General features: G+C 40.8%; 1 protein-coding gene across 8 annotated transcripts in view; it reads left to right on the forward strand.

The window, feature by feature from the left end:
* The window catches only part of HIPK1 (homeodomain interacting protein kinase 1), a 53,709-nt gene that overhangs the window by 25,587 nt on the left and 15,729 nt on the right, over positions 1-12,393 (forward strand). For all 8 annotated transcript variants that reach the window (XM_036015339.1, XM_036015343.1, XM_028502459.2 and 5 more), the window contains 5 exons: positions 4,617-4,736; positions 5,806-5,892; positions 6,556-6,740; positions 7,066-7,228; positions 8,345-8,570. In XM_036015339.1, coding sequence (XP_035871232.1) covers positions 4,617-4,736; positions 5,806-5,892; positions 6,556-6,740; positions 7,066-7,228; positions 8,345-8,570 — 781 coding nt within the window. The remainder of the gene's footprint in view (positions 1-4,616; positions 4,737-5,805; positions 5,893-6,555; positions 6,741-7,065; positions 7,229-8,344; positions 8,571-12,393) is intronic.

The raw sequence follows: 12,393 nt of genomic DNA on the forward strand, positions 1-12,393 counted from the left end.
TTGTTACAGAACACACAACAAGGGGGGCCTGGGATGATATACTATTATTGAAAGAAGGCCCCGGGTCCGTTATGTCCGCCGCCAGAGGAAAGACGTCTCTCAATGCCAGAGATTTGTGAAAAGGAAAGGAAACGTTTATTTAATGCTATATACAAACTTAAAGTAGTGACCTAATGTCTTCACCAAAATCCCAAAGTCCCTTAAAACACCCACAAACACACAGTCCTTCCTTCCTTCTCCCTTTGCCCAGTCCAGAGTACCGTATCTCAGGGAAGGAAATAGAAGTCCATGGCTTAGGTAGTCCTCTGGTTCTTCTCAGTTAGTACTCCCTCTCAACTGGGAGACCTCCCTGGGTTCCCGGCACCCTCGGCTTAGTCACCGGGATCTCTGCTAAAACCAGGTGGTGGTTCCCCCTTCTAAAGCTGTGGGGGCCCCACTCTGCCAGGCCGCGTGGTTCTCTACTCAGGGCCGCAGGAGTCTACACTCCATCAAGTCCACGTGCTTCTCCTTCTCCTAAAGCAGCATGGTTCTCCTCTCAGAGCTGCACAAGGTTCTCCTCTCTAGGATGCGCATGGTTCCCTCTTCAATGGCCGCCAAGTCTGGGTTTTAAATCCCCGCGGCCAATCTTCCTCTGCAGCCTCATTTCCGACTCCTCTCACACTTGGCTTCAGATGCCAGAACTCGTATCCTTCCAGCTTTACTGGGCTGCCATCATGAGTCTGGGCAGGCGTGGCCCCATGTCCTGGAGCCAACCCTCTCTGAGCTCCCACGCAGGCGCTGTAACGCAGGGGACCCGCCCCCAGTTACATCTAGGTGGGGAAGTTACTTCTGGGTGGGGAAGTTACTTCTGTTCCCCTGTCTTAGAGCTGATCACAGCTACTTAACATATCTATGCAACCAGCCAAAGGCTATAGATATGTTAAATGACCAACCCAGAGGTTAGCTGCAAGGCTATTGCTATGCAAAACAGCTCTCAATGGCCCTGCTTCATTTGTCCCTTCCCCCAACCCACACCCTGGGGTGGGGGATGGAGACATCTTAAAATCTCCTGGACACCTTAAGTTCTGGACCCCATTTCAAATGCCTATTTGGGGCCCCCCTCTTGGCTGCACCCTGTAACATTTTGGCTGTCCAGGGTTTCTTGAGATTTCATATGCATTTTAGAGTGGACTTTCTGTTTTTGCCAAAAAAGTCATTGTTTTTTTTTTAAAAAATCAGGATTCGAAATGAATCCTGTAGATTGCTTTGGGAAGTATCCCAAATCTTAACAATGTTGTTTTCTGACCTGTAAAATTTTTTTAGGTTTTATTTAAAGGTGCTTTGTAATTTTCAGAGTACCAGTTTTACATTTTTGTTAAATTTATTTCTAACTATTTTATTCTTTTTGATCCTATTATGAATGGAATTATTTTCTTAATTTCATTTTCAGGTTGTTCATTGCTAGTGTATAGAAATACAGTGAGTGATGTAATTGATTTTATATTCTATGACCTTGTTGAACTTTTTCTGTTTTTTTAATTTTAATTGTTCAAATATAGTTTTCTGTCTTTTAGTCCCATCCCAGCTCACCCACCCAGCCCTCTCCACCTCCCTCCCATTTCTACTCCCCCCCCCCCCCCAGTTTTTGTCCATGTGTCCTTTATACTTGTTCCTGTAAACCCTTCCCCTTTTCTCCTGAAATTCCCTCCCCTCTCCCCTCTGGTCACTGAACTCTTTTTCTAATAGTTTTCTAATGGAATTCTAGTTCTAAGTGTGTGTGTGTGTGTGTGTGTGTATTCCTTATGATTTTCTAACTATAGGATCATGTCATCTACAAATAGAGATAGTTTTTCATCTTCTTTTCCATCCAGATTCCTTTTGTTCCTTGCCTGATTGCCTTGCATTGAATCACTACTCTAGTGTTGATACCAGTAACCAGAGTGGACACCCTAGTCTTGTTCTGATTCTAGGGGGAAGGCATTCAGTCTTTCCTCAGTGAGAGTGCTGTCAGAGCAGGTGATCGTGAGTCTTGAAGTCAAATGTGTATAACCTCTCTAGATACTAGGGGCTTCAGATTTGTTGGAAACATTAGAATTGTTGAAAATAACAAGTGCCAAATAATTCTTTGTTTGTGTAGGTGTGGAGCTTTTGTTGTTGCTTTATTTCAAGCTATATAAAAAGTAGTATCTGGATAATAGCGTCCCATTCCACCCTCACAATGAAACTTTTTCATTTTATAACATTAAAATTTTTAAACATTTTAGTTCCATAACTGCATCATCATAGAAAAATAAAGGTGAGGTAAGCCAAGAGACAAAAATTTGAACTACTGGTAGTTCTACCCCACGGAGGTAACCTGTTAGGGGTAGGTTATAGTTTGCATTCATTCATACATGCACATAACTTGTTAATTTTCATCATGTGTTTACTGAGTGCGAACTCGGGGTGCGGTGCTCGGGGCCCCGGGGGTGCGGTGCTGAATAAAGCACTGTCCCTGCCCGTAGGCTCCGGTTTGGTATTGGAACGAGACATTACGTAGATAATCATACAAATAATTACATACTACAGCCATGATACATTCCATGAAGAAAGAGATGTGGTTTGCTGCGTGTGCATGCATGTGTGTGTCTCATGTCCATTTATGTCCTAATGCCTCTTGAATGTACTTTTTTTTTTTTCCATTGCCACTCTTTCATCCAGGCTGTCTTCCTCCTGGACTAGACAATCTCCTTTTTTCCTCTCTGGTCTCCCTCCAGTTTTTTTTCAAGAGTGTTTTTTCTCCAAAACATAACTTTGATTGTGCCCCTCCCGTGACTTTTAGGATAAAGGGCTAACTCCCTCATAGGACCTCTGAGCCCCTACTTCAGTTGTCCCACCCCTTCCTGTCTTTCTCTCTAGATGGATCTCACGCCATTTCTCCTTGTTTTTCATACGTTGGCCCTGTTGGCGTCATTTCAGCACTGCTTCCTCCCAGCCCGAGCCCTTGCACACAGTGTTCCCATAGTCGGAAGCCTCTCCGCCAGCCGTTCATTTCATCTAGTCAGTGTCCACTCGTTGATCAGCTCAGCATCACTTCCTCGGGGAGCCTTTCCTCATCAGCCCCCGGTCTAGGTCAGGTTTCTTTTTTATGTATTTTTCATGGAAGCCTATTTATTCTGATTTGAATCATGCATTCAGTGTCTGTCTCCCTCACTAGACTGCAGGGTGTATGAGAGCAGGAACCACGTCTATTTTTTAAAATCATTGCCTGGCTCAATAAATACTTATTGAAAGAATGATTGAATATATGCTATGTATAGGTACATCCCTGGTATAAATTTATGAATATAGAGAAACATATATACCGTATTTCCTCAAATCCACGACACCACTGGTTGAAAGATGTACCATGTTTCTGTACCTCTAAGAAAAAATGCTGCCAATTAAACCATGATAGCTCTCTGTCAGCTTGCAAGACAACTCCTGATTTGAGAGCTGTGAATTTGAAAAAATGTGTCTCTTAGAACCAGTGAAATGCAGTAATTTTTAAGAAATAATGTGAGATGATATCTAATTTGTAATCTGCCTTTTTTATTATTTAGCATATTGTAAAAATATATCTTTACATGTTAATAAGTATACTTCTATCGTATCGTTTTAAGTGTCTGTGTAGTATTTTATTGTACCGATTTTATTCTGAATTTTAAAAAATAGTTTACTTTGTTTTGTATGCAAAAGAAGTCGCCTCCTGTATTGCTGTCAGTAGTGGGGAGGGAAACAGATTGCCTCTTCTATTGCTTCTCCGGCTTGGGAGAAGCAACCAGAAGTGTGAACAGTTAAATTGGGAAATCCATAAAACAAACACAAGTACACATTTATTTCATTAGCCATCAGAGCAATGACATCATCACACATCCACTCTAGAAGTTTCTGCTGTACACCCACGAGAAGAGAATGCAAAGGCAAACAAACTCTTAGTATTATTGTGAAAGTAATTTTTATTTCACAGACCCCCCCCCTAATTAAATGGGGTCTCGGGTCGGACCCCAAGGGGTCTGCAGACCGCAGTTGAGAACTGCTGGCCTGGTTCGCGGTGGGTGCCCAGTGAGGGTCGGATGGGTGAGTGGGCACTCGTCCTCTGCTGATGGGGAGGCTAGATTACGGGCTTGATTGTTTGGTAAGAGAGAATCTCTCTGACAGTTTAGAGCAGGGGCAGTTGACCAGCGACTGGCGTAGCCAAGGAAGAAAGAGGTTTATAGAAATTGTTCCCAATCATTTCAATTTGATAATATATCAAAAAAGAAAACAAAAGATTTCATAGTAATTCATGAAAAAATTTGTTTAAAACCATTCTGTCTGTCATAGAAATGTCCAAAGTTTTCTGAATTTTGTATCAGAAGTCTACAAAAGCAAAAAAGATTATACACAAAATTCTCAAAACTAAGGTTTCCTTGTAAATCACAGATATAGTAAAAAGGAAGTTACTGAATAAATATTTGGGAATTATTTGTGAGTGAGTTGTAGATAAATTTCAGTTGTGTTTATCAGTGAGTTAATTCACTGTGGTAGCTTTCTTTTGTGCCTTGCGCTAATAATGTTTTAGTGTAAAAGTTTTTAATAATGACTCTTCATTCCAAATCAATGTTCTGATGTTCCAGATTCGGTATATTTCACAAACACAAGGCCTGCCAGCTGAATACCTTCTCAGCGCCGGGACAAAAACAACCAGGTTTTTCAACAGAGACCCCAATTTGGGGTACCCCCTGTGGAGGCTTAAGGTCAGTCTCCCCTGCTCTACTACCCACACCTACACTTCTCACTCCCAACTTTGGACTTAAAATCTATTCTTTTTTTTTTTTTTTTTTTTTTTTAAAGATTGTATCGCCTTTTTTTTCCTTGCCTGGTTATCCAAGTTTATTCTTGAGGTGGAGCGGGGAGAAGGGCTGGGGGGGATAATGTATGTTTGCCAGAGGGAACACTTTGAAAAATTATTTCATGTACCCACTTGGCCTTACCTTTAATTAAAAAACAGAACTGGAAATACCAGTTTGGTTGGCCAAGGCTATTTTGCATATTTGAATTAAAAGCTGAGAAAGGGGTAGGGAGAGTAGTGCTGACCATTAAGTCATAAAAATGAGACTCAAGCCCTGGCTGGCATAGCTCAGTGGATTAAACGCGGGCTTCGAACCAAAGCATTGCAGGTTCGATTCCCAGTCAGGGCACATGCCTGACCCCCAGCAACCACACATTAATGTTTCTCTCTCTCTCTCTTTTCTCCCTCCCTTCCCTCTCTAAAAATAAATAAATAAAATCTTTTTAAAAATCTTAAAAAAAACAAACGAGACTCAGTTAGCAGTAATGACTATTTTTTGGAGTATTCTCAATAAATATGGCAAAGCAACATAATTTTCTAACTGCCCACATCAAGGCCTTGTGTATTTTCTTAAAACAAGTATCTGCTTTTTGCTTCTGAGCCTGCTCCTTTAACTTGAGAGATCCCTGAGTAATTTGGTTAACCCCGTGACTTGTCTTCCAGAGTCTTTGAATAGTTAGCATTTGAAGCATCTCATTTGCAAATAGCTTTAAGACAAAAATGGTAATGTCCCTTCTTATCTGACATTCTTCAGGGACTAAGCAGGTCATTGCCTTATCACTGTTGAAAGGGTGGCCCCACACCAAGGTCGCATCTGTTCCCTGGAAGATATTCTAGTTGTAAATAACTTTCATGTTTGTCCTCTCTAGTTGTCAAGGTGACAACACTTACACGTCTTTGTGTCCTGGCCTTTACTAGAATAAAATGTGAAAATCATACACAGGTGGAATTTTTTAAAAATCTGTGTTTTATAGACACCTGAAGAACATGAGTTGGAGACTGGAATCAAATCAAAAGAAGCTCGAAAGTACATTTTTAATTGTTTAGATGACATGGCTCAGGTGAGTGTAGCAACTTTCAGAAAACCAGACATTTCTGTATTTCTTTATTCATAGGTACACTTCTGCCGGTTATATTAAAGACAGTCTGTTTTCTTGTCTATGTTTTCATTTTTTACAGGAGAAGGTACATTGATAGTCTGTCATGTATTAAAAGAACGTTTCAATCCTAGTGAAGGATACTTTTGTATATTTCTTCCTTGCTTTTCTTAGACTGGTCTTATTACATACCAGTATTTTGATATATTGCTTATGGCAGTTTCTTGTCCATTTTCTCTACTAAATAAATAAATACTTATGTAAGAGCTAACATTTGTTAAGTGCTTAAAACTCTGTTCAAACCTTTTATACGTACATCATTTAACCTCTTTAACAATAGAAAATTATATTAAAGTAATAATAGTCATTTTTGCTTAACTTGTTTGACTCAGATTTTGAATGAACAGGAATTTCTTTACCTTTATTCTACCAACATACTCTACCAAAGTGGAGATTTTAATTAGCATAAGAGCTTCCACCTGTGAAAATGATTAGACTGTAATAAAAATAATGTCCTCAGTTTCTCTCTTGAGTACTATATACGTGGTTTGGAGAGAATGCAGATACTTAGTGGCAGCATTAAAGGTTAAGTAACGAAATGCAAAATTTCTAAATTTTCCCTGGAAGGTGAATATGTCTACAGACTTAGAAGGAACAGACATGCTGGCCGAGAAGGCGGATCGGAGAGAATACATTGACCTCTTAAAAAAAATGCTAACGATTGATGCAGATAAGAGAGTCACGCCCTTGAAAACCCTTAACCACCAGTTTGTGGCCATGACTCACCTCCTGGACTTCCCACACAGCAATCAGTGAGTACCATGCGGTCCGGGCGGCTGGCTGCGCTGCAGCTCTCTGCTGTATTACCTGTTATCTCACAGGTAAACGAAAATAGCCCATGAGAGCACCTTTGGGACTTGCATATTTGGCTCATTGATGCCTCTCTTTCTTATTGAAGAATGAAATAGATATGTATGTTTTCTCTGTGGTTGTAAAAACTCTTGATTCATTTGATCTGAAAATACTCAGGGTGTGGCGGTGGGCGGGGGAGGGGTGTTGATCTGTATTTGTCTTATTTTCTGTTTAAATCCAAGCATTCACTTTCAATGACTCTTTAATCTTTTTTCTTTTTTTCAGTGTTAAGTCTTGTTTCCAGAACATGGAGATCTGCAAGCGGAGGGTTCACATGTATGATACAGTGAGTCAGATCAAGAGTCCCTTCACAACGCACGTCGCTCCAAATACAAGCACAAATCTCACCATGAGCTTCAGCAACCAGCTGAACACCGTGCACAATCAGGTATGCTGTAATCCAGGTATTCCTGGACGCTCAGACTCGGGTGGGATAAAAGCTAGTGAGAGTGCAGGGCGAGGCAAAGAAACCAGTCTTGGCTTTGGAGGTCGGGTTGGTTGCCGAAGAATTTTCTGCTTGACAAAAGTGCTGCCGAACAAGGTAGGCTGATGATACCTACTGCTCATGTGCCGACAGGAATGAACTATAAAGGCCTAGTCGGTGCCCTCAGTCTTAGTATTGTTGAATAAATGAATCATGGCTGTTATACTACTTAACTGCTGTTAGTTGTACTGGCTTTAGCTAAACGACTGTGTTTGAAGGATTTTCTATGTCTCAGTACATGTATTGAAGGGTGTTTCCAATAACTGTTTTTATGTGCTGTGCATTAGACTCCCCGAACTTGGTATTTAATGAGTGGAGGTTCATACCCTGTGACCACCTTCACCCGTTCTCCCCTCCCTGCCTTGCTCTTCCCCCTTCCCCTGGCAGCTGCCTGTCTGCTTTTTGTTTCTGTGAGTCCGGCAGGGTGTTTCCAATAATTAGGTTTAAGAGTAGTTTGGTATTTGTTTGCTAAACAGTTGATACCGTATTTTTCAGGCCATAGGATGCACCTAGGTTTTAGAGGAGGAAAATAGGGGAAGAATTTTTTGAAGCAAAAAATGTGAAATATTTAATAACATAAATAGCATACTATTTCACCAATGTAAATGTAAACAGAACTCAACAGCAGCATTAACAACCATTATTCCTCCCAAGTTTGGTGGGGGGGGGACTACATCTTATAGTCCAAAAAATACGGTACTTAACATTTCTGAAGCTATAAGCTTCCTGGTTTCTTAGCTAGTGCTATCGTTTAATTGAGATCTGGTGGGATTTCACATCCGGCACGTTTTTGCACAGGAGGAAGAGAGAGGGGTTTATATAGCCTCAACCAGCACAGGGTCATTTTTTCATTCTCGGTTTTCTTATTCAACCTTGTAATATGCCTTAAATTTAGAGACTGGAAAAGTTTCTTAATTCTAAAGACAGCATTACATTTTAAAAACAAATTTTTCTGGATTGATTCTGTGTGTGTAAAAATATTATCTTGATACCAGCATGTTACTATAATCTTGTTTTTAGGCCAGTGTTTTAGCTTCCAGTTCCACTGCAGCAGCTGCTACTCTGTCTCTGGCCAACTCCGACGTCTCCCTGCTGAACTACCAGTCGGCCTTGTACCCGTCCTCGGCAGCGCCGGTTCCTGGGGTGGCGCAGCAGAGCGTCTCCCTGCAGCCCGGGACCACCCAGATCTGCACGCAGACCGATCCGTTCCAACAGACCTTCATTGTGTGTCCCCCTGCGTTTCAGAGTAAGTGGGGGAACTCCTGTCTCGTGTATTTGAACCGACCTGCCTTATGCAGATCCTTACTAGTTTTGACCTTCTGAAAGTTTAAACTCTGTCTCTGATTATGAAGATAACTGAAATTAACAAGGTAGATTTACCCCTTTTTATTGTTATCTAATTATGACACTATCTGACACTTTTACAGGGGGAGTTCAGTGAATGTTTCCTTATTTGAACTGTGTGATTCCAGTTTTCTTGCCCATTGAGACCTTGTATCCGTGTCGTATATCTCCCATTGGGTTGGCCAAAAAGTCCATTTAGTTTTTTTGTTTTTTTGTTTTTTGTTTTTTGGGTTTTTTTTTTTTTCAGTAAGATGAAAGGCACATTTTTTATTTTCACCAATAACTTCATTGATTCAGGTATTTGAGTCTGTCGGCTATCTCCTGCTATTGGCTTCTAGTGGGTGGAGGCCAGGGGTGCTGCTAAACATCTTCCAATGCATACGACAGCCCCACAGCAGAGAATTACTTGGGCAAAGTGTCAGTAGTGCCAAGGAACTTCACAAACCACTTTTGACACGTTTGATCAGTCACAGCACCTTCTCCATACACTGCACAAACCTTTTTTTGCGTTTCAGTTGTGTGTTTACCTTTCTGGAAATAATAAAGCATAGTACACCGAAAATGTTACGTATCTTCCTCCATCTTCAGTATTAAAATGGCTGCACAAAAATTCACCAATTTTGATAAGTTTTTTTTTAAATGCATGCTGATATGACAGCTGTCACAATACAATCCAAAAAAAATTTGGAACGAAGTTAAAGACAACCAAGTGCTACTAGAGCCATCTTACGGAAAAAACTCAGCGAACATTTTGGCCAACCCAATGTAAATGTGTCTCTCAAAATGCAGAATATATAACCTTGAAAAAATGTAAATGTAGTTGCTACATATGGAATCTTATTTGGAATCTTATTTCCTCTATCATTTCATTAGAAAATAAAATTGTAGTGTTCCACGTAAGTGGTAATTTCATTGTGAAGTATAGAAGTCACGTTGAGGAGTGTGGGAACCTCAAGTTACATTTAGAAGTGAAGACGACTGCCTGTGGCGCTGGGAAATCCCACAGCTGAGGGGCTCGTGTGAGGACGGCGTTGAGACTGTCCGCCTCAGCCTGTGACCCCTGTCGCTCCACGAGCCCCTGTCACAGAGGCACAGGGGAGCCGAGGGGGGCTCGCAGCCCGTGTGCCGCAACCAGATTGTGGTTTCCACATCCCCGTCCTTGCTCGTCTTCCCATTGTCCTATAATGCGGTCTGTGCACTTCCTCTTTTTCCTGTGAAAAATGGGAAATGTGTGCTTATTGATCTGCCGAGCCGTTTGAAAGGTAAAGTTTTTTGAGGTGGTTTTTCTGATGGCACACTTGTGACTTTCCATTAGAAAGTCGGTGCCAGCACCTTGTGGGAATAAAGCAGGACTCGGGCTTCTCCTAGCACTTCCCGTAGAAGCAGGCAGCACTTTTACCTGTCGCTGCAGTTCCTGACTGACCGTGACTCTTCTGTGTGTTTGGTTTCTGACAGAGTCGGAGCGAGCAGAAGGCAAAGAGGGGCTGGGGGAGACTGAGAGAGTACCGGGAGGCCAGGAGAGCGATAGTGGTGTAAACCCGGGAGGAACTACAGGGAGAGCGGAGCAGATTCGAAACCTGTAAATGCACATTTAGCCTAACTTGCAAAACTATTTTCTGCGTGTTTCATAATCGTAAATTCTGCCCTCTGGGTTGTTCTGTGTTGAGTGATTCTTCTATTGAGTTTAGCAAATAGCCACACCGAGGCCCGTCACCTTTTGCGAAATGAGTTTCCCTGGGACAGTTTTCAGATGTGGGGCCGCCAAGTTATTTGCTCCTTCTCAGGTGATATTTAAGAGTTGAGGCACAAGACCTTAGTTGTTTTAGCAAAATAAAATGTAAATTGAAAGAGGTACAGGGCCAAAGTGGTATAGTCCCTTTTGGTCTAATAAGGTAAGTATGAGCTTTGGAAATTTCTCATTTAGGAAGCCTAAATCACCTGGGGAGCTAAGGAGAGCACATCTTAAAATTCCAAAGTAAAAGGGAGTTTTTAAATTAAGCTAATGGTGATGAACAAAGTGGTGTGTATTACTATTGGGATGGCCAAAAAGTTCGTTTAGTTTTGTCTGTAAAGTAAAGGACACATTTTTCATTTTCACCACTAACTGTATTGATTTGGATATATTGAGTATGTCGGCTATCTCCCGTGTGGTATAACATTGATTGTTCTTAGTTAATGTCTCGATCTGATTGCTATTAACTTCAACTGGTCTACCTGACTGTGAAGCATCGTCCAGCAAGAAATCTCCAGCATGAAACTTCACAAACCACTTTTGACACATTTGATCAGTCACAGCCCCATCTCCATACACTGTACAAATCTTTTTTTTGCATTTTGTGTTTTACCTTTCTGGAAATAATAAACCATAATACACCAAAGATACTGCATTATCTTCTTCCATCTTCGTTATCGAAGTGACTGCACAGAAATTCAGCAATATTAATTTTTTAAAAATGAACGCTGATATGACAACTGTCACAACAAAATCTTAACAAAATTTTTGAATGAAGTTAAAGACACAAAGTGCTACTACGGCCATCTTAACAAAAAAAAACCAAATGAACTTTTTGGCCACCCTTGAATGTGCCAGCTCCTATTCTGAACGGTTTCCCATGAGCTGATTTGTTCTCACAGACCTAGGAAGTGGGTACATGCCCAGTATCAGATGAGAAAGTTGATCATGACCTCCCCTCGTCTGCCCCGTTCTTTGTAACCAGTCAGTGGTAGAACCACAGTGCGAACCCGGGCAGTGAGGGTTATAGCTTGTGTGCTAGGGAGTATTCTGTATGACCTCTCAGTATTTAAACTCAAATAGCTGTAAAGGGTTGTCAGTTGATCTGCCAGCCACAGCCATATGCTAGTTTCTGCCCAACAGTTCTATTCCAGGTTGTCTACTTTGCTTTCACCATCTGCTCTTTCACAAAATGCCTATACTTAGAGAAGAAACAGACCCTCAGAAATTACAGTTTTACTCTTTCCATGGGGTTACAGTTTTTTTCCAAAAAAACTTCCATGGGGTTTTTTTTTCAAAGGTTTTGTTCAACAAAAACAAAACAGGAAACAAAATTTTAATCCATCTTAGTTCAGAGGAGAGCCTTCCCAAAGTGTTGCCTTTTATTAATTTCTTTGTTTCCACTTGGGCTTCCCTGAAACCTGCTAGACTGCAATGCTTAGGGTCACATTTGTGGGTCAGTACTATAAATACTACTTTCTGTACAATTTAGGTGACCAAGATAGATACATATCTTGTTCAGTAGAAACTTACTCTGTATTTTGTCCCCTTTTACTTCGTCATCCTGGGACACAAGATGAGCTTCTGCAGCGAACATTTTTTTCCTAAGTTTTGCCTCCTTACTTTCTACTAGTTTGTAGGAGGCTATTATAGTAACATTGTTTTGTATACAGTTGGTCATGTGTCCTAGGAATATAGACAAGGATTTTAATGTTGCTTAGCTTTCTATTAGATAGCGTTGCCTTAGGAAGAATGACTGGTAACTGATTTTTATCTGTATTTGTTACTTTTTATTTTTATCTAAGTCGCACTTTTAAAAAAAGTTATGAGTGTTTTAATTAGGATTTTGCTACCCTCCCTTACTTTGTACATTGTGTTTGTTTTCCTCTATGACAGTTTGTTACTAAATTACTTATAAATTATTGAAATGAGAAATTGAAAGACCACTCACTGTGAGCAGTATTAAAGTTTATTGAGTTGTGCTCATTTGCTA

This window comes from Phyllostomus discolor, chromosome 14 (genome assembly GCF_004126475.2).
Source record: "Phyllostomus discolor isolate MPI-MPIP mPhyDis1 chromosome 14, mPhyDis1.pri.v3, whole genome shotgun sequence".
NCBI classification, from domain to species: domain Eukaryota; kingdom Metazoa; phylum Chordata; class Mammalia; order Chiroptera; family Phyllostomidae; genus Phyllostomus; species Phyllostomus discolor.